The 27,950-nt window shown below is 40.6% G+C and overlaps 1 protein-coding gene across 1 annotated transcript; it reads right to left on the bottom strand.

The window, feature by feature from the left end:
- Positions 1 to 27,356, bottom strand: ptprjb.2 (protein tyrosine phosphatase receptor type Jb, tandem duplicate 2). Its single transcript, XM_060903582.1, has 27 exons — positions 27,245 to 27,356; positions 26,506 to 26,766; positions 26,158 to 26,418; positions 23,898 to 24,158; positions 23,550 to 23,810; positions 22,817 to 23,077; positions 22,469 to 22,729; positions 21,581 to 21,841; positions 21,235 to 21,441; positions 18,975 to 19,235; positions 18,627 to 18,887; positions 14,838 to 15,083; positions 13,365 to 13,637; positions 13,063 to 13,215; positions 12,766 to 12,970; positions 12,506 to 12,624; positions 10,457 to 10,544; positions 9,977 to 10,021; positions 9,870 to 9,878; positions 9,677 to 9,764; positions 9,424 to 9,514; positions 9,156 to 9,229; positions 4,234 to 4,368; positions 3,334 to 3,450; positions 1,747 to 1,907; positions 1,393 to 1,528; positions 1 to 497 (listed from the first exon to the last, which is right to left on the bottom strand). Exons 1-27 carry the CDS (start codon positions 27,354 to 27,356, stop codon positions 375 to 377), a joined length of 4,731 nt encoding a protein of 1,576 aa, XP_060759565.1. The 3' UTR covers positions 1 to 374.
- Positions 27,357 to 27,950: the final 594 nt, after the last annotated feature.

Here is a 27,950-nt window from a genome sequence, read left to right as displayed (position 1 = left end):
AAGTACTGAAATTGAAATCCAAAACTCAATTTCACATGACATTATGGCTCCATGTGCATTAACTACTCAAATTTTCACATATATCTTACATATATTTCTTAGACCTCTTTATAATTTCAGAGCAAACCTTTTATGAAGAATATTATCGAAATACAGTTTCATTGTCTCACAATCTAGGGTAAAAAAATGAATAAGCATATTAATTTAAGTTAAAGCATACTTAAAAATATTTGTCAGTGAACAGCCATATCGTTGTGACATCCGGTTAAATAAGGAAATGGCTCGTGCAGATTTTAGAAAATCCTACAAAATTACTGTTCTGATCCCAAGCTAAATGTCACCTGAAATTAATTTCTGCTTAATGCCTTCATTCTTCATCTTTGCACATTCTCATAGATGGAGAACGCTGCTGCATTCTGGTAAATCAGATCCACATTGGTGCCCATTCTTGATTTAATTATGTCAGAAGCACACTGATTCAAGAACACATATTGGTCCTGGAGATGGATAACAACAAAATATTAGGTATGAATAATATAAAGCTGACAAAATTCATTAATGACAATTGACTATAATTCTCAGATCAGCCTGTATACAAGGCCATTATTAAAAAATGTTCTGTTTCCGGTCCACCGGCCAGGTGAGTGCCGTTTGAGCGGTTGAAATTTTTTTTAATGCCGGTTTTTCGACATTTTTTTCGGGTTCGTAAATCTAAAATTGAACTTGACATTTACGCATTCCGCGCAGAATATAGAATCGAATCAGCTCTGCGCATGCGCCGTGCGGCACAGAAAAATGGCAGCCACCATGAAGGAAGGAGATCCGGGGTTTTCAAACATTTGCTTAAGTGTGAAATCGCAAAATGGTATTCTAGCGAACAACAAAATAGTAAAGATTCAGAAAAACAAATCATTCAGTGATCATTTTAATAGGGTAATTTCATGGCCCGGTGGCTGTTACGCGCTACAATCTTGGAGAACTTTACAGCATTCGGGAGTATTAACACTTTGGGGAGTATTAAAGTTAATCCAATCCAATCCGAACTAGGCCTAACGGTCGATTTAGAACTACAAAAAGTCTATGTTTTTGTACAAGTTTCAGTTGATTAAACTGTCATATTTTATTAAATGTGTCTGCTTTTGTAATAAAAAAGTACTGAAAGAAAAAGCAAACACAGCATTGCGATTTCTTATCCATCCATATATATATATATATATATATATATATATATAATAAAAAAAAAATCCCTCCCTCCCTACTGAAAATGTTTTGCTAACCCGGTGGACAGGAAACTGATTTTTTTTTTTAAGGATGGCCCAAGTAAATAAATGTAGGTGATGACCATTTAAAAGCATGCATACTGAATCAGTATTGGTCTCATTTGTGTCATACCTCAGTCTGAACCATCAATGATCTGTGCATACGCATATCATAGACAATTCCATAAATGTCTACCATGCTTTCCCTCTCAATCTGAAAGATCAGGTGATCGAGGGCAATGAAAGTCCCAGTTCTCCCCACACCAGCACTGGAATAAATGAATAATATTTAGGCAGAGTTACAAAATGCAGTATCAACACTTAATTTGTTTCAGAATAAATACCAAAATTTACTTTGTCTTTATTCGGGTTCCTTTATCTCATTAAGGTTTGTGAAGTCAGTTCAGAGCTTTCACACTGTACACCAATTACTGAGATATCCCTTTTGAAAAAGCGACTCATAAGACTCGATGAGTATGAAGCATACCTGCAGTGCACCACAGCAGGAGCGTTGCGAGAAAAGTTGTCCATGTGCTCTCTGACCAGGTGTCGGAAGTTAATGAGCACCTCTGTGGTCTCTGGCACGCCATGATCAGGCCAGGCCGTAAAATGGAATTGACGAACATTCCGTGTCTCTGCTGTTTTCACCTATGGAGAACACTCAGCTTTATTTCTTAGTTGTTGCTATTCTTAAAGATTCACAAAAATTGACTGCAACACGATGACTCCTTCCATAAGCCTGCGTGTAATAAATGTCAGGTGTTTCCTACAAAGAGCATATGACAATTAGCTATTAGGCCAATTTTAACCCCCGCCAACTTTGTTGGAGGAGATTATATTTTTGCTTCTGTTTGTTTGTTTGAATCTTACCAATGTAACTCAAAAAGTAGTGAATGGATTTAGATGAAATTTTGAGGAAAGGTGGGCCAAGAAACAATTGATTAGATTTTGATGCAAATCTGGATATGTATGTGGATACAGGATTTTTTTTTGTCTGTTCCCAACATAACTCAAAAAGTAGTGAATGGATTTTGATGAAATTTGGTGTACAGCTTTAGTATTATCCTAGATTCAAGTGATTTGATTTTGATGTTGACGATATGTGGCTTGGTGGAGGTATGCACTATACCAAGTGCCCTTCTAATTAAAATGCTTTAAGTTTCTGGTTCCCTTCAAACTAATGAACTTTGGAAAATACTTGCTAGTTTCCATGCTGACTGGCATTGTAATCTCCTTGTGACCATGACCCAACCTGGTTAGCCTGTTAAAGTTACTAACTGCTTCAGCCCATCCTTTTAAATACCCCTTACCGTAAATACCTCATAGGCAGTTCTCAGAAGAATGTCACTTGTGGACATTGTGAAGCATCAACAAATTTACTGTGTCTCTTTGGCAAATTTTACAGACTAAATATTGCTTTATCCCAGCCCCTGTGCTCTAAGCAATTCTGCGCTTGACGTGTTACTGCATAAATTTATGCACTGGATACTTCCATAGATGTACTGGTGTTCCTAATAAAGTGGATGGTCAAAGTCCCTTCCCACGCCATGTGACGCATAGGGCGGTGACAATCTCCGTTTCCGTAGCACTCGGCCTCTCGCTTATTACATAGCTAGGGTTACAGTGGGGGGCTAGTCCTCTGGTAACCATGAGAGTTTGACTCCCCACCCGCATCTGTATTGCAGCATGCCTTGCCAGACGACAGTAGGTACCATTTTTATGATGGTCTTTGGTATGACCCGACCATGAGTAGAACTCACGATTGAGAGGCGGACACGCTAACCACTAGGCCAACTCACGGTAACAAAGATGGATGTTTGGGGTTGGGGTTTGAGCATTTTGTATACTTTGACCATCGACCAAAGTGGATGGTCAGAGTATACAAAATGCTCAAACCCCAACACCAAACATTCGATGAATCTGGCAACACTGAGCCAGATATCCTGATTTTCTCAAGGTACTAAATGGAAACAACATGCTCATTTTTTTTCTCTATTTTTCATTCCTAATTAGTGTAAAACTGGTAAAAATTTTGAACAGAAACTGAGATCTTAACTGAGGAGAATGAGCTCACATTCTTGATGGCGAAGTCCCTTATAGTCCAATCTTCCAATTCAATTTCTGATGATGTTGTCACAAGGATATTGTTGTACAGCTTGGATTCTGGTGGCCAGTATCTCTCACATTTAACCTATAGAAGAATGTGAATTATTTTATTGAAAGCTATTTCAGTTTAGCTTACAGCTTGATGGGGAATAAAAGAGATGACAAACCATTAAACAACTGGATCTGAAAACCTTACTCAATTGTACCACTCGCAATAAATGAAGATCCCTCATACCACAATGATTAAAACCATCAAACCTGCAGTTTTCTTGAGACACAGTAAGACACTGAGTTGCTCTACAGTTGTAGTATTGCTAACCATATGACTCATTTCTTACAAGTATCACAGTGATATTATCTCATCTCATTATCTCTAGCCGCTTTATCCTTCTACAGGGTCGCAGGCAAGCTGGAGCCTATCCCAGCTGACTATGGGCGAAAGGCGGGGTACACCCTGGACAAGTCGCCAGGTCATCACAGGGCTGACACATAGACACAGACAACCATTCACACTCACATTCACACCTACGGTCAATTTAGAGTCACCAGTTAACCTAACCTGCATGTCTTTGGACTGTGGGGGAAACCGGAGCACCCGGAGGAAACCCACGCGGACACGGGGAGAACATGCAAACTCCACACAGAAAGGCCCTCGTCGGCCACGGGGCTCGAACCTGGACCTTCTTGCTGTGAGGCGACAGCGCTAACCACTACACCACCGTGCCGCCCTAGTGATATTATATTACACGAATATCTTAAAAGTGAATTTACATACTATTAAGTTGTTGCATCCCTATAACAACAAGAGGATTCAACACTTTGCTGGATAAAAACAATGGTCCTTATAATGAAGCAGCACTAAACTCACACGTCCTTGCTCATAGCACTTGGTCAGCATGACTACGGTATGGGCATGCTTTTCCCAGATCATTCTCCAGAACTCATTCACAGTAGCTGGTAATGGTCCCTGAGCTGCTATATACTCCTTCTTAGAGTTGTAACCCTGAAGAGATAAATTAGACATCACATAATCAAGTCAAATATGTAGCCTTTGATAACTTTGATCAATCCATCAGTTTTTTGGTAAACATAAAAAAATATATACAACATAGAATAACATAATACAATGGAATAAAAATAAATATTATACATACGGGCCACTTTTTTCCACGGAATAAAAACATGTATTCTATTCCCTTCTAGTGGGTTTATTGATAGCATGCAATATTGTTATCATATCGCTTATACTACATGTATTACGTCACTCTACCCAATGGAGAATAAGCATGCAATATTGCGACAATATTGCACATTGTCAAGACAATATGACGTCATACATCAGAGCTCATGTGAATATCCAATGACAAAACTTGTCTGCTGCGCGTGCGCAGAATCATTTCTTTGTCTGCCGGGAAAGAGAGAAGACGAGACTAATCCAGTGCTACTGCTAGGATTAGCCATGCTATAATTAAGCACTAAATACACTACCGTTCAAAAGTTTGGGGTCACTTTGAAATGTCCTTATTTTTGAAAGAAAAGCACTGTTCTTTTCAATGAAGATCACTTTAAACTAATCAGAAATACACTCTATACATTGCTAATGTGGTAAATGACTATTCTAGCTGCAAATGTCTGGTTTTTGGTGCAATATCTCCATAGGTGTATAGAGGCCCATTTCCAGCAACTATCACTCCAGTGTTCTAATGGTACAATGTGTTTGCTCATTGCCTCAGAAGGCTAATGGATGATTAGAAAACCCTTGTACAATCATGTTAGCACAGCTGAAAACAGTTTAGCTCTTTAGAGAAGCTATAAGGCTACATCCACACGACAACGGCAATGAGATTTTTTTTAAAATATCGCGTCCACATGGGCAACGGATCAGTAAAATTTCAGGTTCATATGGCAACGCAACGCTTGCTGAAAACGATGCAATACACATGCCACACCACTACGTGCGCTGTAAGACAGTCCTATCGGAGACACCAGAACAATAGAAGAAGTAGACGCATGCGCATAAACCCCTTCTTCTGTAGCATTAGCCACATAAAGTTTTGATTATTAATCAGTAGCGTAAAATGAAAGACACGGAAAGAGGAATGAATGGGGGTAGATGGAAGCCGGTACGCCAACATTCTGATATCCTCCAGAATTCTTTAATGGTCCGGAATAAATTGAATGCTACACGTTCATGGATTACTTTGTTCTTCTACGCCCTTTTTGAGGAATGTATTGTCGGACTTAAACCAACATCTGAAGAGGTGAGATCGCTCCTCTTTTTTTCCTATTTTTGCTGGCGGGATTGTTTTTGTTTTTGGAAAGCGCACAGGCGGTGCACGGTTTGGTACTGCTTCCGCAGCGTTTGGACTAAAGACTCTGCCCTAAGGGCTATTCTCTCACTCTCTCTCTCACTTTGCACCATTACACAATAAATATTCACAGTGAAAATATTTTGTAAGCGCATTTCATGAACCAAGTTATAGGATTTGTTGACAACTCCCATCGAGTTTGTTACACTTCTACCCAGCATGAAGCACTGACAGTCATGTGGTTGTGACGTCATCGTAAACAAATCCGTTCTACTCATCCAGACGACTTCGCAACGGCGCCGTTGCCAGATTTTTTCACTCTGGAACCCGTTCTCAAAAGATTTCGTTTTGGGGCACCCAAAACGCCGGTGCCGTGTGGACGCCAGGCCGAAACGATAAACAATTTTATCAGATTCACCTGAATCCGTTGCCGTGTGGACAGGGCCTAAAACTGACCTTCCTTTGAGCAGATTGAGTTTCTGGAGCATCACATTTGTGGGGTTGATTAAATGCTCAAAATGGCCAGAAAAATGTCTTGACTATATTTTCTATTCATTTTACAACTTATGGTGGTAAATAAAAGTGTGACTTTTCATGGAAAACACAAAATTGTCTGGGTGACCCCAAACTTTTGAACGGTAGTGTAAATAAACTAAAAATTGAAACCGAAGATGCGCTGAACACCCGAAAGTCTACCAAAACTTCATTATATATTCTTCACGCATATTTACAAGAGAAAAACATACCAACAGACATCGAAAAGCTGGAAAAGAGACACGTCGGAGATGTAAAACTTCTGCGTTAGCGAGTGACTGTGACAGTTTGTAAACAAACATGGCCGTGAGGTTTGCTTCATTAAAAGCGGAAGGTTTTGAGACAATTTTGGCTGCCAGGTAGCTCCGTTGTGTGTAGCTGTCAATGTTGATTTTTAAAGTAACTAAGTAAATTACATCGGGAAATGAATACTTAAGTCTGAGTGAAAAATGCTGGGGTGAGTGTGCATGGAAGAAGACTCTTGGGACAGAAATCTTAGTTTCTCAGTTGTTAGCCTGTGCTACTGATGAGCGCTATAGCAGCTGAAAGGTGACTTCACTGCTGCGCTAATGAACCCTACACCAGCTGGAAGGTGACTTCACTGCCGCGCTAACAGCGCCAAATTGCTGGTAAGCTACTGTAGCGTTGGTTTTCAAGAATGCTGATATGAAGAGAGTGTGTATGTATACAACCCTGATTCCAAAAAAGTTGGGACAAAGTACAAATTGCAAATTAAAACAGAATGTAATAATTTACAAATCTCAAAAACTGATATTGTATTCACAATAGAACATAGACAACATATCAAATGTCGAAAGTGAGACATTTTAAAATTTCATGCCAAATATTGGCTCATTTAAAATTTCATGACAGCAACACATCTCAAAAAAGTTGGGACAGGGGCAATAAGAGGCTGGAAAAGTTAAAGGTACAAAAAAGGAACAGCTGGAGGACCAAATTACAACTCATTAGGTCAACTGGCAATAGGTCATTAACATGACTGGGTATAAAAAGAGCATCTTGGAGTGGCAGCGGCTCTCAGAAGTAAAGATGGGAAGAGGATCACCAATCCCCCTAATTCTGCGCCAACAAATAGTGGAGCAATATCAGAAAGGAGTTCGACAGTGTAAAATTGCAAAGAGTTTGAACATATCATCATCTACTGCGCATAATATCATCAAAAGATTCAGAGAATCTGGAAGAATCTCTGTGCGTAAGGGTCAAGGCCGGAAAACCATACTGGGTGCCCGTGATCTTCGGGCCCTTAGACGGCACTGCATCACATACAGGCAAGCTTCTGTATTGGAAATCACAAAATGGGCTCAGGAATATTTCCAGAGAACATTATCTGTGAACACAATTCACCGTGCCATCCGCCGTTGCCAGCTAAAACTCTATAGTTCAAAGAAGAAGCCGTATCTAAACACGATCCAGAAGCGCAGACGTCTTCTCTGGGCCAAGGCTCATTTAAAATGGACTGTGGCAAAGTGGAAAACTGTTCTGTGGTCAGACAAATCAAATTTTGAAGTTCTTTATGGAAATCAGGGACGCCGTGTCATTCGGACTAAAGAGGAGAAGGACGACCCAAGTTGTTATCAGCGCTCAGTTCAGAAGCCTGCATCTCTGATGGTATGGGGTTGCATTAGTGCGTGTGGCATGGGCAGCTTACACATCTGGAAAGACACCATCAGTGCTGAAAGGTATATCCAGGTTCTAGAGCAACATATGCTCCCACCCAGATGACGTCTCTTTCAGGGAAGACCTTGCATTTTCCAACATGACAATGCCAAACTACATACTGCATCAATTACAGCATCATGGCTGCGTAGAAGAAGGGTCCGGGTACTGAACTGGCCAGCCTGCAGTCCAGATCTTTCACCCATAGAAAACATTTGGCGCATCATAAAACGGAAGATACGACAAAAAAGACCTAAGACAGTTGAGCAACTAGAATCCTACATTAGACAAGAATGGGTTAACATTCCTATCCCTAAACTTGAGCAACTTGTCTCCTCAGTCCCCAGACGTTTACAGACTGTTGTAAAGAGAAAAGGGGATGTCTCACAGTGGGAAACATGGCCTTGTCCCAACTTTTTTGAGATGTGTTTTTGTCATGAAATTTAAAATCACCTAATTTTTCTCTTTAAATGATACATTTTCTCAGTTTAAACATTTGATATGTCATCTATGTTCTATTCTGAATAAAATATGGAATTTTGAAACTTCCACATCATTGCATTTCGTTTTTATTTACAGTTTGTACTTTGTCCCAACTTTTTTGGAATCGGGGTTGTAATAATAATAATAATAATAATAATAATAATAATATTTTCTGGCTTTTTTGTGGTATATCAGATATATTACATTCAGTTAGCATGATACTGAACGAGTCAAAGACGAATTCAATATCATGCTAGCCGAATGGAATATATCTGCTAGACCACTCACAGCCATCCATCCATCCATTATCTGTAGCTGCTTATCCTGTTCTACAGGGTCGCAGGCAAGCTGGAGCCTATCCCAGCTGACCATGGGCAAGAGGCAGGGTACACCCTGGACAAGTCACCAGGTCAAACAACCATTCACACTCACACCTACGGTCAATTTAGAGTCGCCAGTTAACCTAACCTGCATGTCTTTGGACTGTGGGGGAAACCGGAGCACCCGGAGGAAACCCACACAGACACGGGGAGAACAAACTCCACACAGAAAGGCCCTCGCCAGCCGCTGGGCTCGAACCCAGGACCTTCTTGCTGTGAGGCGACAGTGCTAACCACTACACCACTGTGCCACCCCCACAGCCAGCCAATATTATTCAAATATTTGCTCTATGTTCCGTGTTCATTGTTTACTCCCTTTGCACTCACTGAAAAACATACATTTATTAGCTTACATAGCCACATTTATCCACAATGCCATAAACACAAACGAATGAATGTCAACTCACTGAAATATAGTTTGCGTTGATGTAGTCATCAAATGGGTTGCCATGTATTGATAATTTAACTCTTGAAGAATCATCTAAAAATAATAGTGCTAAATTCAAATCTGTTGTAAGGCACAGTCAAATCCTCAAAAATCACATCAACCCCAAACAGGTAAAGGTTTTAGCAGCTTTTCTATTTGTATCTATATACTCATACATCTATTACGCCTGCTAGTGCTAGGACTTCTAATAGTAATAAAAATATTAAAATGTACAGGTCTGTGCTTACAAGGTAGTACATTATTGTAGCGATTCTTCCCCTTGTTCTCCATGGCAAGGGCACTGTTCTTGGTTTGAGCAGTTCCAACAACCTTCAGATCCTGCAAAAGAAAATAAGGCACTTTTTCCCCCACAAAGGCACACATCTTACACAACATTTTTGATTTCTTTCATTCTGATGTTTATTCTTTCTGAAATATTCCCGATTTTAACATGATAAAAAAAGTAATTTATATATATTTCAGTGATAGCGTTTGTCGCACCTCATACTGTTCAGCAAAACCACAATTGGAATCCAGCTGCTGCTTTTTGAAAAATGCATCAAAATCCTCCACCCTCACAGGAACACTACTGCAAATTAGAAAACAGTGGAAACAATTACACCAACGGCACTGGTGGACTTGAATTGATTTATAAATGCTGGAAACAAATTTCTGTTAAAGGAGTATCACTTACATTTTAGTTCTGTGTAAAGAAAGAGAGAAACAATATTAGACAGATTATTCGTAGAATTCCTTTATATAATATAAAGAAGATATCAAAACAAAGCAATAGAAAATCACCTTAAGTTGTTGACAGGAATATCTGTATAGTCCCTTGTTATTCGTCTAAAAAAAAAAAGTCAGTGAAGCTAGCCAAAAGAAACAGTGTATGTATGACTATTGCTGTCAGGTTCACTTGGTGTGGTTCAATGTCTTGGTTGTGTTAGTGTCCATTTTTTCCTTATTGAATTGGTATTAAAAGCCTTTTCCAAATGCTCAAAGAAAAACATGGTGCACCAAACAAGGTACAGTGGATTGTATCTCATAGAATAGCTTTACTCAATGCTTATCTTCCAATCAAAACAAAAAGGTGTTGCTGATGTATAATTGTTTGTAAAAGTTTCATTTGTAACCAACACCCTAATAACCCTTATGCTCCTTTTTTCCTGAACACTAACACAGTGTGTGTGTGTGTGTGTGTGTGTGTGTGTGTGTGTGTGTGTGTGTGTGTGTGTGTGTGTGTGTGCGCACTTTACCCGAGCGATTTCTGTGGTTTCTCACCTTTTCTGTATGATGAGGACAATGACGGCGATGACCAAGAGAGCAACGATAGGCAACAGTATCCCCAAAATAATTGCAGTAGTGGCTGCTGTAGAGAGTAAGAATTGAAGGTGAGGGACTTATCAAAATACAGAGAAGTTCCAACATAAATGTGTGATTACTGTCTAATAGGGTTAATATTGAGCTTGGGCTCAAAAGTCACATGACATCACTTGTCATACCCACACAGTGTTCATCAAAACCATGCGCTTTCATTTGAACAGTCTCTTCAAGTAGCAAATTAGTAACCATTAGCTAACTGAGGAAAGCAAGAGCCCCGGCCCCCATCATGCACACATTCTGCAGAGGCACCATCGAGAACATCCTGACCAGCTGCATCACCGTGTGGTACGGCGCCTGCACCGTGTCCTGCTGCAAGACTCTGCAGCACATCATGAGAGCAGCTGAGAGGATCATTGGTGTCTCTCTCCCTTCTCTTATGGATATCTATAACTCCCGCCTCACCCGCAAAGCCATCAGGATTGCAGGTGACCCCACCCACGCATCTCACAGCCTCTTCAGCCTGCTGCCATCAGGGAGGAGACTGCGGACTCTCCGGGGCAAAACCAGCAGGCTCAAGGACAGTTTCTTTCACCAGGCGGTCAGGAGGCTCAACTCCCTCCCTGTTCTGCGCCTCCTCCCCCCTCTGCCCCCTGCCACAGATTCTGCCTGCACACCCCCCTGCCCCCCCTTCAGCATCTGACATCATGTCACCCTCACAGTCCCACACACACACACACACACACACACACACACACACACACACACACACACACACACACACACACACTCAACATTCATTCGCACACTGAACTCAGGGACTGCACATTTCACTTTACCTCGCTCATTTGCACTATTCCGCACTACCTCACCTTAACAGCCATTAGTTTATTGTTTATACTGCTTATTTCATGTTTACCTGCTATACCTCAAATGCCCTTGACTGTTTATTTTATGTCCTTCTGCTCCAATTTATGTGTGTGTGTGTATATATATATATATATATATATATATTAGTGTTTAGTCTATGTCTATTTCTTATCTAGAGTGTTTATACTGTTTATATTGTTTATTTCAATTATTCTATTTTTATTTATTGCATTGCCTGTTTGCACCGTGGGTCAGAGAGGACTGAAATTTCATCTGTGCTGTATGTCGAGCATGTATAGCATATTTGACAATAAAGTTGACTTGACTTGACTTGTCAGGGCTGAATCTGTCTTGTTCTCTAACACACTAAGAAAAGGTACAATCATGAGAAAAACTGTAGCCAATGACTTATACATGACAATATACACAATAAGAGTTATGCTGATGAGAGGAGACCACCTCACATGACTTGCTATAGAGACAAAAATTGAACTCTCTGCAGCAGTTCAAATATTTCCCAATTTACACTGCAAACTTCCTTGGACCAAGCAATCCTAATAACTACGCTAAGCTTCTTGGTAAAAATATTATCAATGATTAACACAAAACAACTACACAGTGTGCAGGTACAAAAAGATAAATTGTAATAAACATTGAGATCTTGTTTTCTGCTTTGGCCTTTACCGTTTGTCTGTTCCTTGCAGTTTATCAGGACTGATGTAGCAGGGAATCTTAGATTTACCTAAATTAATCATGTTCATTCGAATATTATGCCAATGTGCAGAGAGTTCTCAGGTAAGTCTGGGCAGTGAACTCAGCTGATTGGTTTGCGTTTTATTGCATTTTAATGTGGGTCTTTTATTCATAATGTGCAGAATATTTACAACTGTAATATAACACTTAAGCCTGGTGTTATGCAAAATGTTTTGTCATTTAAACTATATTCCTTGGGACTTTAATGGATCTTTGTTTTCCCAAAGGACAGTGTTTGTAAAATATATATAAATATTTCAACAAAGGTTCACACAATAATATTTGTTCTTCCATTTACTGATGACCTTTGGGTGATGAAACTTTTGTTTGATAAATCTGGATGATATAAGTTGTATATGATAATATAAGGAATGCAGATTGATTTACATGATTGTTCAACTGGTTTGGCAGTAGTCCTGGCAAAAGGTGTTGCAGAGAAGATTGATGTTTGGTTGTCCACAAGTCTGTCTTTAATTGTCAGGTAGGTGAACAAAACCACAGATATCCTGCAAAGAGAAATTAGAATTAGCTGCAAATAACATGATTGACTATTACGTCAAACTTTTATTCAACTTTATTAAACTTAATACACTTTTTCTTGTCTCTTTTATACTTTCATTTGTATTCCAAATTTTCTGCAGCCTTACCTATATACTTGATTAGACAGAGGTCCATTTGTATAATCTGTATTATTGAGTACATCCGACTCACTGTTATTTCCAATGTCAATCGAAATCATGTTGCTTCTGTGAATTATATTTTTATTTAATTTTAAAACAGTGAGATAAGTCTTGGTCTTCTTGTTTTCCCAATCACTATAGGTCATTCTTACGAAATTCCTGGGTAAGTAACCTGAAATTACATTCAAAACATTCTAGTTATAATAAATGTTCAAGGTATCATCCTTCTATATGAAGTTCAGTAAAAACCAGAAAAGGTCCTACTTTGATCATCAGTTGACAGTAGAACACCATAGGCTTCGATTGGTCCATTAGCACCATTCAGAAGACTGTCACTGAATTTTAGGTTTACGACATTGTCGTTCATTGGAGTGACCTCTATTTTTACATCTTCTGGATTACTGGGAACTGGTGGTTCTTAAATGATAGAGCACAAAAGTGCACTTGATTATTTTCTACCATGCACCACGAGCAATGTCATGTTAGCTATACAGTATGATTAATATGAGCTCTTTACTATATCTTTTAGATAACACAATACAGGAATTTAGAATTAAATCACATGCCTGTAATGCCTGTTCTGCACTTAACCTCCCGTATACCATTCTCACCACATCCATGGGTTGAAATAATCACAGTGTAACTGTTGAAGTGTTGGAGGTTTTGAGAAAAAATGTGGTTACAGACAGGATTGCAAGTTGGAATGAAACTGGATGTTTGACTGAGACTGATGCTGAATCCTTGGTTATCGCCTGGAGGATTCGTCCATGTTAAGTTCAGTAAAGCACTTGTAGTGCGATTTGGTCCTTCACAGGTTATGTTAACGACAGGATGTGTACCTTGAGGAGTCAGATAGTTACCAGATTAGTAAAAATGTAACAAGAATACAGATTTTTCAATTATAATTTTGTAAATCACATTTTTGTAATTCTGGAGCAAGCACAAAGGTGAGGCATGAGAACACAACATGGTAACTTAAATAATGGCAACATGCACTAAATGTAACCGGGGTTTGCATTTTGAATGAACACATTATCAAGAGGTGTGGTTAGTGCTGCTATATCCAATCAAATCAACTCTATTTCCCTTTAAAAACTGTAGATGCAGTGTAGTAGAGTGCAGTGTTATTAGATGTGAATAAGTACATATTCAACGTAGTCCTTTATTGTATAAAGTACCAAACTGAACACTGGACAAATAATTTGAACAGTACTCAGAATTAACAAGTGATTAAAAACTCTGTTTGCTCTCTTTTGCTGGTCAGCACTCATGCTCAAACAGAATAGTCAAGCCCATCACTGGTTAATCTGTTTTAGTGAAGATGCAGACACTAGAAAAGATTACATGCAATCATTTTTTTGTATTTTAGATAGAAAATGGTGCATAGAGTAATTAAAAAGTATTAATTTCTTATTACTTTATTTAATTACTTTATTTTAAAAGTCATGATAAGTCCATGTATACGGTACGTACATTACAGTTTCTGCTGTGATGGGCTTGACCATGCTGTGTAAATGCATCTGAGTGCTGACTGACACAGGAAAGCAGAGTTTTTAGGCATATTTTTGAGTGACAAGTCAGCAACATACTCTGACTTTAAAAAAACAGGTCAAAATGTGAGAAGATTTGCATTTTAGAGTTGTGTTTGATGTCAGTGGGGATCTCAAAATGCAGTAATGCAAGTGCAAATTTAGACCAAATTAAGTTTGAAAATATGTATTCCAGGTGTTACTCCAACATGTTGTGCCATTCCAACCATGCCAGTTCTGGTCACAGAAACAGCAGCTGAGAGCAAACTGGGAAAAATGGCTTATAAAATGGCTTATATTGTTATATTGTTATGCTGCACTGACAAAAAAGAGTCCTTAAATGATTTATATGTATTTTTACAGTTTGCCTGCCCAAACGTAGAAGATATTTGGTGAAGAAGGTTACTAAAGACCCCAATGTGCTATTATTATATGTTATCAATATCTTTTAACATGTGTACTGAAAAGCGTTTCAACACCCTCACATTTAATCTGTGAAAACTACGGTACCTGTGCAAACAGAAAGGCCAACCGGTGATCCTTCTGTTTTATTATCACTAGCAACAGCTGAGACTTTAAATGTGTAATTTGTTCCAGGTAGTAGATCAGTGACGGTAAAGGCAGTTTTAGCAGTTGTACTGCTGTTCAGCCATTGCACTCTAAAGAAAGCTCTCTCTCCTGATGGCTCATCCCAGTCCAGAAATACAGATGTTGTTGTGACTTCAGTGGATGTGAGATTTCTGACGGTGTCTGGCTCTATGGGAGGAGTCATGTTACAGAAGAAGATAATCAATTCACAGTAGAGAAATAAGAATAAACTCAATGTGAAATTCACACACACACAAAAAAACCCAACAACAAAAAAGACCAAAAACTCAATGACAAATACTTTAACAGCAAAACAAATGTGGCTTTATATGCCTTGACAGCTCAGACTCTCAATGTATAATAACTCCAAGAGTTTATATGAAGCTTCACTGGTACAGGCACTCTGAATCACACTCCATTCCAATTTACACATTGTGTGATTTCATGAGCAGTAAAATTATGAACATTAAGGCTACATCCACACGACAACGGCAACGAGATTTTTTTTTTTTAAATATCGCGTCCACATGGGCAACGGATCAGTAAAATTTCAGGTTCATATGGCAACGCAACGCTTGCTGAAAACAATGCAATACACCTGCCACACCTCTAGGTGCGCTGTAAGACGGTCCCATCGGAGACACCAGAACAATAGAAATAGACGCATGCGCATAAACCCCTTCTTCTGTAGCATTAGCCACATAAAGTTTTGATTATTAATCAGTAGCGTAAAACGAAAGACGCGGAAAGAGGAATGAATGGGGGTAGATGGAGAGAGAGAGAGGAATGAATGGGGGTAGATGGAAGCCGGTACGCCAACATTCTGATATCCTCCAGAATTCTTTAATGGTCTGGAACAAATTGAATGCTACACGTTGATGGATTACTTTGTTCTTCTACGCCCTTTTTGAGGAATGTATTGTCGGACTTAAATCAACATCTGAAGAGATGAGATCGCTCCTTTTTTTTTTCCCTATTTTTGCTGGCGGGATTGTTTTTGTTTTTGGAAAGCGCACGGGCGGTGCGCTGTTTGGTACTGCTTCTGCAGTGTTTGGACTAAAGACTCTGCCCTAAGGGCTATTCTCTCACTCTCTCTCTCTCTCTCTCTCTCTCTCTCTGTCTCTCACTTTGCACCATTACACAATAAATATTCACAGTGAAAATATTTTGTAAGCGCGTTTCATGAACCAAGTTATAGGATTTGTTGACAACTCGCATCGAGTTCGTTACACTTCTACCCGGCGTGAAGCACTGACAGTCATGTGGTTGTGACGTCATCGTAAACAAATCCGTTCTACTCATCCAGATGAGTTTGCAACGGCGCCGTTGCCAGATTTTTCCACTCTGGAACCCATTCTCAAAAGATTTTGTTTTGGGGCACCCAAAACGCTGGTGCCGTGTGGATGCCAGGCCGAAACGATAAACAATTTTATCAGATTCACCTGAATCCGTTGCCATGTGGACAGGGCCTGCTTACTGGTTGCTGTCTGCCAGCCCTGACCTGCCCTCAACCCCCATCAAAACACAGTACAAGTGTGCAAATCATCAAAGTTGTCAGAAGGTAAGAGTAATTTAAATTTTCCTGAGAATTACATTAAAAAAATCATGATTTGCTAATTGATGTTGAATAGTTTTGCAGGGATTTTTAATTTTTATATGCCTTGTATATTTTTATTTACAGTTTATTCTAATTTATATGAAAATGAATACCCAGGCTGTACCTCAGACTGCACATGGTTAAAGCCTGCATTTTCCCTAAATTTAAAGCTATTTAAATATTGTGAAAGCTTTTTTGTTTCCAAGTTGAAATCCATGTTATTGTTAATTTCTATTTCTATTAGCAGCTTTAATCAAAGAGAATTCGGGATATACACTCACTGTGCACTTTATTAAGAACACCTGTGCACTCATGCAATTATCTAATCAGCCAATCATGTGGCCTCAGCATAACCCAACAAATCATGCAGATACAGATCAAGAGCTTTAGTTAATATTCACATCAAGCATCGGAATGAAGAAAAAGTGTGATCTCTGTGACCTTTGTGGCATGGTTGTTGGTGCTAGATAGGTTGGTTTCAGTATTTCATAAACTGTTGATCTCTGAGAAATTTCACAAGGAACATTCTGTAGAGTTTACACAAAATGGTGCAAATAATAATAATAATAATAATAATAAATCCAGCCCTGTGATGACCTGGCGACTTGTCCAGGGTGTACCCCGCCTTTCGCCCGTAGTCAGCTGGGATAGGCTCCAGCTTGCCTGCGACCCTGTAGAAGGATAAAGCGGCTAGAGATAATGAGATGAGATGAGATAATACATCCTGTGAGCAGACGGTCTGCAGGCTGAAACACCTTGTTGACGAGAAAGATCAGAGGAGAATGATTAGACTTGTTCGAGCTGACAGGAAGGAAACAGTAACTCAAATAACCAATCACTCTTTTTACAACTGTGGTGAGCAGAAAGGCATCTCAGAATACACAAGATATCAAACCTTGAAGTGGATGGATTACAACAGCAGAAGAACACATCATGTTGCACTCCTGTCAGCCAAGAATAAGAACCTGAGGCTGTGATGGGCACAGACTCACCCAAACGAGGCAGCTGAAGACTGAAAAAAGACCAGTTACTTGTTTTTTTCTAACATTCAACTGTCCAGTGTTTTTTTAAAGAAGACTTTATTTGTCACATGTACACTCAAGCACAATGGAATTCCTCCTCTGCATTTAACCCATCCGAAGCAGTGAACATACATATGCACACACAAGTGAGCAATGAGCATAAACACATACCCAGAGCAGTGGGCAGCTATACTAAAGCGCCTGGAGAGCAGTTGGGGGTTAGGTGCCTTGCCTTGCCTTGCACCTAGAGGGAGGGGAAAGTGCTGTTCATTCACCCAACTCCCCTCACATTTTTCCTGCCGATCCCGGGTGTCAATGAGCCTGTGCACATTTTAGCCTCAGATTCCAGTTCTTGGCTGACATGGGTGGAACCCAATGTGGTCTGCTGTTGTACCCTTACTACCTCAAGGTTTAGTGCATGCTGAAATGTTTTTCTGCTACCACCGTTGCAAAGAGCTTTTATTTCCATTATTATATCCTTCCTGGCAGCTCAAACCAATCTGGACAGTTTCCTCTGATCTCTCTCATCAACAAAGCATTTTCACCCCCAGAACAATCGCTCACTCAGTGTTTTTTTGTTTTTCGTACCACTCTGTGTGAAGTTTAGAGACTGTTTGTGTGTGAAATTCCCAGTAGATCAACAGGTTACGAAATACTCAAACTAACCCTTCACTTACCAACATCCATGCCACAATCAAAGTCATAGAGATCACACTTTTTCTTCATTATGATGCTTGGTGTGAAGATTAACTGAAGCTTTTGACCTGTATCTGCATGATATTTTGGCACTGCTGACAAATTCTTTCTTTCATCAAATGAGAATACAAGAGAATTCTCTGAAACATACTTGCATAGACTAAAACATCAACTCATTCTCCTTCTGTTATATTAGCTGCAGCAACAACAGATATCGGGACGGTGTAACTGTCCATGCAGATACTTGGAAAACATGTGTATAAACTCTACACATATAGTAACCTGAACACAGCATGGAACTGCAGATACCATGCAATACTACCTGCTGAACCACCATACAATGCCAGTATGAAATTACTTACGATATTCAGGCAATGATTCTAACTTATGTCTTACTTGTGTATGCCGAAATGCAGCTGTAATTTCCTTCTGTTTTATTATCTGCAGCAACTGCAAACACTTTGAACATGTACTGCACTCCCGGAGTCAGATTAGTTATGTTAATCATGGGACTTTCAGGAGTCCTATTGATTGTTGTACTGACATTTGCATATTGGATTACATAATGGGAGATGTGCCCCACTGCCTCAGTCCAATACAGAACTATAGAGGAGGTTGTAACATTAACCGTTGTGAGATTGCGAACAGTGTCAGGCTCTGTGAACGCAAAAGAAGACCATTAGCATAAACATGGTTCAGGAATTTCATTGTGATCAATTGAGAAGACAATTCTCTGAAACATACTTGTATAGACTGAAAGATCAACTAGTTCTCCTTCTGTTATATTATCTGCAGCAACAGCAGATATCCGGACGGTGTAACTGATTCCAGGATTGAGATTAGAAATGTTAAAGAAAGTGTTTGAGGTTGTTGAATTCAAAGTGATGCCGTCATTGCTCCACTGTACTTTAAAGAAAGATCTTTCTCCTATTGGTTCAGTCCAGTTCAGAAACAATGAGTTTGTTGTAATTTCAGTCACACTGAGGTCCCTTACAACATCAGGTTCTGTGAGTACAGGTTAGATGCCATTGTGTCAGAAAACAACAAACATCTACATGAAAATAACAGCTTAAAAAAATTTTATGCAATCGGCCTTCTTTGGGAAGCACTTTATCCCGGACAGGTTGGTGGAGGACCCAAAGACAAGTACAAGATGGGAACACTCTAGATTGGATGGCAGTCAATTGTAATACACCATTCACGCAGGCATTCACACACAGGGACAATTTAGATTAGCCAGTCAATTTACCAGCATGGTTTTTGGAGGTTGGAGGAAACAGACCAACCTGGAAATTACCACACAGGTACAAGAAAAATGTGTAGAAACTCTACAAAGATAGTAACCTAAACAGCCCGTGCCTCCCTCTCCCCACCCTACTTGTCCCTTCCCCTCGCTCTTTGCTTTTTCATCCTTTTTCCACAGCTGATGTCTCCCAGCTCCTGCTCTCACACCGTCCTACCACCTGTGCCGTTAACTCTAGCCTTCATCTCTCCTCCAGACTATCACTCTTGACATCCTCCCATTTATTACCTCCGTTTTCAACTCCTCCTTATCCTCCAGATACTTTCCTTTCAGCTTAAAAGCGGCCCACATCACTCCAATGCTGAAAAAACCCACCTGAGACCCTTCTGTCATCCAGAACTACCGCCCCGGTTCTCTCCTCCCATTCTCATCAAAGATTTTTGAATGTGCTGTTGCTAACCAACTCTCCTCTTTTCTCTTTCAGAACAACCTCCTGGATCCTCACCAGCCTGGCTTCCGAGCCAGACTGTGCTTCTCTCCATCAGTGAGGAACTTCATACAGCACATGCTGCCTCCCTCTCCTCTATCCTGATTCTCCTTGACCTTTCTGCTGCATTTGACACAGTTCATCACCCCATCCTCCTGTCATCCCTATCAGCACAGGGGATGGGGGATGTGCGGGATGCCCTTCACAGCCCTGGATTGGTTCAAGTCCTACCTCTCCGGTCACTCCTTCCAGGTTACATATGCTGGTACAGTATCAGCACCATGCCCACTTCCCACTAGTCTCGCCCACGGTTCAGTCTTTGGTCCGCTTCTCTTCTCCCTCTACACCCAGTCTCTCAGCCTGATTATCTCTGCTCATGGTCTATCCTACCACCGCTATGCTGATGACACTCAATTGTTTCTCTCTTTTCCTCCTTCTGACACACAGGTCTCCGCTCGCATCTCTGTTTGCCTGCGTGACATCCAGAGCTGGATGGAGAACCATCACCTGAAGCTCAATCCAGGCAAGACAAAGGTGATCTACATTCCCGCTCCATCCTCTCCAACCCTGGACTTTGTCCAGTGAATGACCTTCATATCTATGTCACCTTCACCCAGCACGAGGGACCTAGTGGTGGTGTTCAACAACAGACTCTCCACTTTGCTGAACATCGCTGCAGTGACCTGGACGTGTACATTCCTCCTTCACAACATTCCATCCGTCCTGGCTCCCCGTTGGTGGAATGACCTTCCCATCGAGGTCAGAACTGCTGATTCCCTGACTAACTTCAAGCGCAGACTGAAGACCCACCTCTTCAGACTGCACTCCTACCCTGCTTCTCTGCCCGCTGTATAATCATGTAGCTGCCTTAGATGTCTTGACTAACGCAGGATGTGTGCTGTCTAGCCTGGTCACGATGACTTAGTCTCTGGGGTGTTTATTTTTCTCTATTTATTTGTGCTTTGTTGGCTCATTTGTATGGCTGGCTTGTTCTCCTCGGCTGATTGTTGTTACTTCAACAGAATATTACACTAGGTGTTATTCTTTCACTTGTACATTTGACACTAGAACTTTATGTAGAAGTTCAGAACGTCTTGTACCTGAAAGTTGCATTTATTGTACATCACTCTGGATAAGAATGTCTGTTAAATGCCATGTAATGTAACACAGCATGGAACTGTAGACATCATGCAATACTACCTGCTCAACCACCATATAGTCCCAGAATGAAATTACTTACGATATTCAGGCAATGTTTCTAACTTATGTCTTACTTGTGTATGCCGAAATGCAGCTGTAATTTCCTTCTGTTTTATTATCTGCAGCAACTGCAAACACTTTGAACATGTACTGCACTCCCGGAGTCAGATTAGTTATGTTAATCATGAGGCTTTCAGTAGTCTCATTGATGGTCGTACTGACATTCGCATATTGGATTACATAATGGGAGATGTACCCCACTGCCTCAGTCCAGTACAGAACTATAGAGGAGGTTGTAACATTAACCGTTGTGAGATTGCTAACAGTGTCAGGCTCTGTGAACGCAAAAGAAGACCATTAGCATAAACATGGTTCAGAAATTTCTGTCATCAATTAAGAAGACAATTCTCTGAAACATACTTGTATAGACTGAAAGATCAACTAGTTCTCCTTCTGTTATATTATCTGCAGCAACAGCAGATATCCGGACGGTGTAACTGACTCCAGGATTGAGATTAGAAATGTTAAAGAAAGTGTTTGGGGTTGTTGAATTCAAAGTGATGCTGTCGTTGCTCCACTGTATTTTAAAGAAAGATCTTTCTCCTATTGGTTCAGTCCAGTTCAGAAACAATGAGTTTGTTGTAATTTCAGTCACACTGAGGTCTCTTGCAACATCAGGTTCTGTGAGTACAGGTTAGAGGCCATTGTGTCAGAAAACGACAAACATCTACATGAAAATAACAGCTTAAAAAAAAATGATGCAATCGGCCTTCTTTGGGAAGCACTTTATCCTGGACAGGTTGGTGGAGGATCCAAAGACTGTTGGGGGGGCAGGTACAAGATGGGATACGCTCTAGATTGGATGACAGTCAATTGTAGGACACCGTTCACACAGGCATTTACACACAGGGGCAATTCAGATTAGTCGCTCAACCTACCAGCATGTTTTTTGGACATTGGAACAAACAGGAAAACCTGGAAATAACCATGCAGATACTTGGAAAACATTTGTATGGCTGGCTTGTTCTCCTCGGCTGATTGTTGTTACTTCAACAGAATATTACACTAGGTGTTATTCTTTCACTTGTACATTTGACACTAGAACTTTATGTAGAAGTTCAGCACTTCTTGTACCTGAAAGTTGCATTTATTGTACATCACTCTGGATAAGAATGTCTGTTAAATGCCATGTAATGTAACACAGCATGGAACTGTAGACATCATGCAATACTACCTGCTCAACCACCATATAGTCCCAGTATGAAATTACTTACGATATTCAGGCAATGTTTCTAACTTATGTCTTACTTGTGTATGCCGAAATGTAGCTGTAATTTCCTTCTGTTTTATTATCTGCAGCAACTGCAAACACTTTGAACATGTACTGCACTCCCGGAGCCAGATTAGTTATGTTAATCATGAGGCTTTCAGTAGTCTCATTGATGGTCATACTGACATTCGCATATTGGATTACATAATGGGAGATGTGCCCCACTGCCTCAGTCCAGTACAGAACTATAGAGGAGGTTGTAACATTAACCGTTGTGAGATTGCGAACAGTGTCAGGCTCTGTGAACGCAAAAGAAGACCATTAGCATAAACATGGTTCAGGAATTTCTTTGTCATCAATTGAGAAGACAATTCTCTGAAACATACTTGTATAGACTGAAAGATCAACTAGTTCTCCTTCTGTTATATTATCTGCAGCAACAGCAGATATCCGGACGGTGTAACTGACTCCAGGATTGAGATTAGAAATGTTAAAGAAAGTGTTTGGGGTTGTTGAATTCAAAGTGATGCTGTCATTGCTCCACTGTACTTTAAAGAAAGATCTTTCTCCGATTGGTTCAGTCCAGTTCAGAAACAATGAGTTTGTTGTAATTTCAGTCACACTGAGGTCCCTGGCAACATCAGGTTCTGTGAGTACAGGTTAGAGGCCATTGTGTCAGAAAACAACAAACATATACATGAAAATAACAGCTTAAAAAAAAAAAATGATGCAATCGGCCTTCTTTGGGAAGCACTTTATCCCGGACAGGTTGGTGGAGGATCCAAAGACTGTTGGGGGGGGCAGGTACAAGATGGGATACGCTCTAGATTGGATGACAGTCAATTGTAGGACACCGTTCACACAGGCATTTACACACAGAGGCAATTCAGATTAGTCGCTCAACCTACCAGCATGTTTTTTGGACGTTGGAACAAACAGGCAAACCTGGAAATAACCATGCAGATACTTGGAAAACATTTGTATAAACTCTACACATATAGTAACCTGAACACAGCATGGAACTGCAGATACCATGCAATACTACCTACTGAACCACCATACAATGCCAATATGAAATTACTTACGATATTCAGGCAATGTTTCTAACTTGTGTCTTACTTGTGTATGCCGAAATGCAGCTGTAATTTCCTTCTGTTTTATTATCTGCAGCAACTGCAAACACTTTGAACATGTACTGCACTCCCGGAGCCAGATTAGTTATGTTAATCATGAGGCTTTCAGTAGTCTCATTGATGGTCATACTGACATTCGCATATTGGATTACATAATGGGAGATGTGCCCCACTGCCTCAGTCCAGTACAGAACTATAGAGGAGGTTGTAACATTAACCGTTGTGAGATTGCGAACAGTGTCAGGCTCTGTGAACGCAAAAGAAGACCATTAGCATAAACATGGTTCAGGAATTTCTTTGTCATCAATTGAGAAGACAATTCTCTGAAACATACTTGTATAGACTGAAAGATCAACTAGTTCTCCTTCTGTTATATTATCTGCAGCAACAGCAGATATCCGGACGGTGTAACTGATTCCAGGATTGAGATTAGAAATGTTAAAGAAAGTGTTTGAGGTTGTTGAATTCAAGGTGATGCTGTCATTGCTCCACTGTACTTTAAAGAAAGAGCTTTCTCCTCTTGGTTCAGTCCAGTTCAGAAACAATGAGTTTGTTGTAATTTCAGTCACACTGAGGTCCCTTGCAACATCAGGTTCTGTGAGTACAGGTTAGATGCCATTGTGTCAGAAAACAACAAACATCTACATGAAAATAACAGCTGAAAAAAAAATTTATGCAATCGGCCTTCTTTGGGAAGCACTTTATCCCGGACAGGTTTGTGGAGGACCCAAAGACAAGTACAAGATGGGAACACTCTAGATTGGATGGCAGTCAATTGTAAGACACCATTCATACAGGTATTCACACACAGGGACAATTTAGATTAGCCAGTCAATTCACCAGCATGGTTTTTGGAGGTTGGAGGAAACAGACCAACCTGGAAATTACCACACAGGTACAAGAAAAATGTGTAGAAACTCTACAAAGATAGTAACCTAAACAGCCCGTGCCTCCCTCTCCCCACCCTACTTGTCCCTTCCCCTCGCTCTTTGCTTTTTCATCCTTTTTCCACAGCTGATCTCTCCCAGCTCCTGCTCTCACACCGTCCTACCACCTGTGCCGTTAACTCTAGCCCTCATCTCTCCTCCAGACTATCACTCTTGACATCCTCCCATTTATTACCTCCATTTTCAACTCCTCCTTATCCTCCAGATACTTTCCTTTCAGCTTAAAAGCGGCCCACATCACTCCAATGCTGAAAAAACCCACCTGAGACCCTTCTGTCATCCAGAACTACCGCCCGGGTTCTCTCCTCCCATTCTCATCAAAGATTTTTGAATGTGCTGTTGCTAACCAACTCTCCTCTTTTCTCTTTCAGAACAACCTCCTGGATCCTCACCAGCCTGGCTTCCGAGCCAGACTGTGCTTCTCTCCATCAGTGAGGAACTTCACACAGCACATGCTGCCTCCCTCTCCTCTATCCTGATTCTCCTTGACCTTTCTGCTGCATTTGACACAGTTCATCACCCCATCCTCCTGTCATCCCTATCAGCACTGGGGATGGGGGATGTGCGGGATGCCCTTCACAGCCCTGGATTGGTTCAAGTCCTACCTCTCCGGTCACTCCTTCCAGGTTACATATGCTGGTACAGTATCAGCACCATGCCCACTTCCCACTAGTCTCGCCCACGGTTCAGTCTTTGGTCCGCTTCTCTTCTCCCTCTACACCCAGTCTCTCAGCCTGATTATCTCTGCTCATGGTCTATCCTACCACCGCTATGCTGATGACACTCAATTGTTTCTCTCTTTTCCTCCTTCTGACACACAGGTCTCCGCTCGCATCTCGGTTTGCCTGCGTGACATCCAGAGCTGGATGGAGAACCATCACCTGAAGCTCAATCCAGGCAAGACAAAGGTGATCTACATTCCTGCTCCATCCTCTCCAACCCTGGACTTTGTCCAGTGAATGACCTTCATATCTATGTCACCTTCACCCAGAGCGAGGGACCTAGTGGTGGTGTTCAACAACAGATTCTCCACTTTGCTGAACATCGCTGCAGTGACCTGGACGTGTACATTCCTCCTTCACAACATTCCATCCGTCCTGGCTCCCCGTTGGTGGAATGACTTTCACATTGAGGTCAGAACTGCTGATTCCCTGACTAACTTCAAGCGCAGACTGAAGACCCACCTCTTCAGACTGCACTTCTACCCTGCTTCTCTGCCCACTGTATAATCATGTAGCTGCCTTATCTGTCTTGACTAACGCAGGATGTGTGCTGTCTAGCCTGGTCACGATGACTTAGTCTCTGGGGTGTTTATTTTTCTCTATTTATTTGTGCTTTGTTGGCTCATTTGTATACTGGCTTGTTCTCCTTGGCTGATTGTTGTTACTTCAACAGAATATTACACTAGATGTTATTATTTCACTTGTACATTTGACACTAGAACTTTATGTAGAAGTTCAGCACTTCATGTACCTGAAAGTTGCATTTATTGTACATCACTCTGGATAAGAATGTCTGTTAAATGCCATGTAATGTAACACAGCATGGAACTGTAGACATCATGCAATACTACCTGCTCAACCACCATATAGTCCCAGTATGAAATTACTTACGATATTCAGGCAATGTTTCTAACTTATGTCTTACTTGTGTATGCCGGAATGCAGCTGTAACTGCCTTCTGTTTTATTATCTGCAGCAACTGCAAACACTTTGAACATGTACTGCACTCCCGGAGCCAGATTAGTTATGTTAATCATGAGGCTTTCAGTAGTCTCATTGATGGTCACACTGACATTCGCATATTGGATTACATAATGGGAGATGTGCCCCACTGCCTCAGTCCAGTACAGAACTATAGAGGAGGTTGTAACATTAACCGTTGTGAGATTGCGAACAGTGTCAGGCTCTGTGAACGCAAAAGAAGACCATTAGCATAAACATGGTTCAGGAATTTCTTTGTCATCAATTGAGAAGACAATTCTCTGAAACATACTTGTATAGACTGAAAGATCAACTAGTTCTCCTTCTGTTATATTATCTGCAGCAACAGCAGATATCCGGACGGTGTAACTGATTCCAGGATTGAGATTAGAAATGTTAAAGAAAGTGTTTGAGGTTGTTGAATTCAAGGTGATGCTGTCATTGCTCCACTGTACTTTAAAGAAAGATCTTTCTCCTATTGGTTCAGTCCAGTTCAGAAACAATGAGTTTGTTGTAATTTCAGTCACACTGAGGTCCCTGGCAACATCAGGTTCTGTGAGTACAGGTTAGATGCCATTGTGTCAGAAAACAACAAACATCTACATGAAAATAACAGCTTAAAAAAAAATGATGCAATCGGCCTTCTTTGGGAAGCACTTTATCCCGGACAGGTTGGTGGAGGATCCAAAGACTGTTGGGGGGGGGGGGGGGGGCAGGTACAAGATGGGATACGCTCTAGATTGGATGACAGTGAATTGTAGGACACCGTTCACACAGGCATTTACACACAGGGGCAATTCAGATTAGTCGCTCAACCTACCAGCATGTTTTTTGGACGTTGGAACAAACAGGCAAACCTGGAAATAACCATGCAGATACTTGGAAAACATTTGTTTAAACTCTACACATATAGTAACCTGAACACAGCATGGAACTGCAGATACCATGCAATACTACCTACTGAACCACCATACAATGCCAATATGAAATTACTTACGATATTCAGGCAATGTTTCTAACTTGTGTCTTACTTGTGTATGCCGAAATGCAGCTGTATTTTCCTTGTGTTTTATTATCTGCAGCAACTGCAAACACTTTGAACATGTACTGCACTCCCGGAGTCAGATTAGTTATGTTAATCATGAGGCTTTCAGGAGTCTTATTGATGGTCGTACTGACATTCGCATATTGGATTACATAATGGGAGATGTGCCCCACTGCCTCAGTCCAGTACAGAACTATAGAGGAGGTTGTAACATTAACAGTTGTGAGATTGCGAACAGTGTCAGGCTCTGTGAACGCAAAAGAAGACCATTAGCATAAACATGGTTCAGGAATTTCTTTGTCATCAATTGAGAAGACAATTCTCTGAAACATACTTGTATAGACTGAAAGATCAACTAGTTCTCCTTCTGTTATATTATCTGCAGCAACAGCAGATATCCGGACGGTGTAACTGATTCCAGGATTGAGATTAGAAATGTTAAAGAAAGTGTTTGGGGTTGTTGAATTCAAGGTGATGCTGTCATTGCTCCACTGTACTTTAAAGAAAGAGCTTTCTCCTATTGGTTCAGTCCAGTTCAGAAACAATGAGTTTGTTGTAATTTCAGTCACACTGAGGTCCCTTGCAACATCAGGTTCTGTGAGTACAGGTTAGATGCCATTGTGTCAGAAAACAACAAACATCTACATGAAAATAACAGCTGAAAAAAAAATTTATGCAATCGGCCTTCTTTG

The sequence above is a fragment of the Neoarius graeffei genome, chromosome 2 (assembly GCF_027579695.1).
Source record: "Neoarius graeffei isolate fNeoGra1 chromosome 2, fNeoGra1.pri, whole genome shotgun sequence".
In the NCBI taxonomy this organism is placed as follows: Eukaryota; Metazoa; Chordata; class Actinopteri; order Siluriformes; family Ariidae; genus Neoarius; species Neoarius graeffei.
The sequence above is the reverse complement of the archived record's forward strand: the minus strand, read 5'-3'. Positions and strand labels throughout refer to the sequence as shown.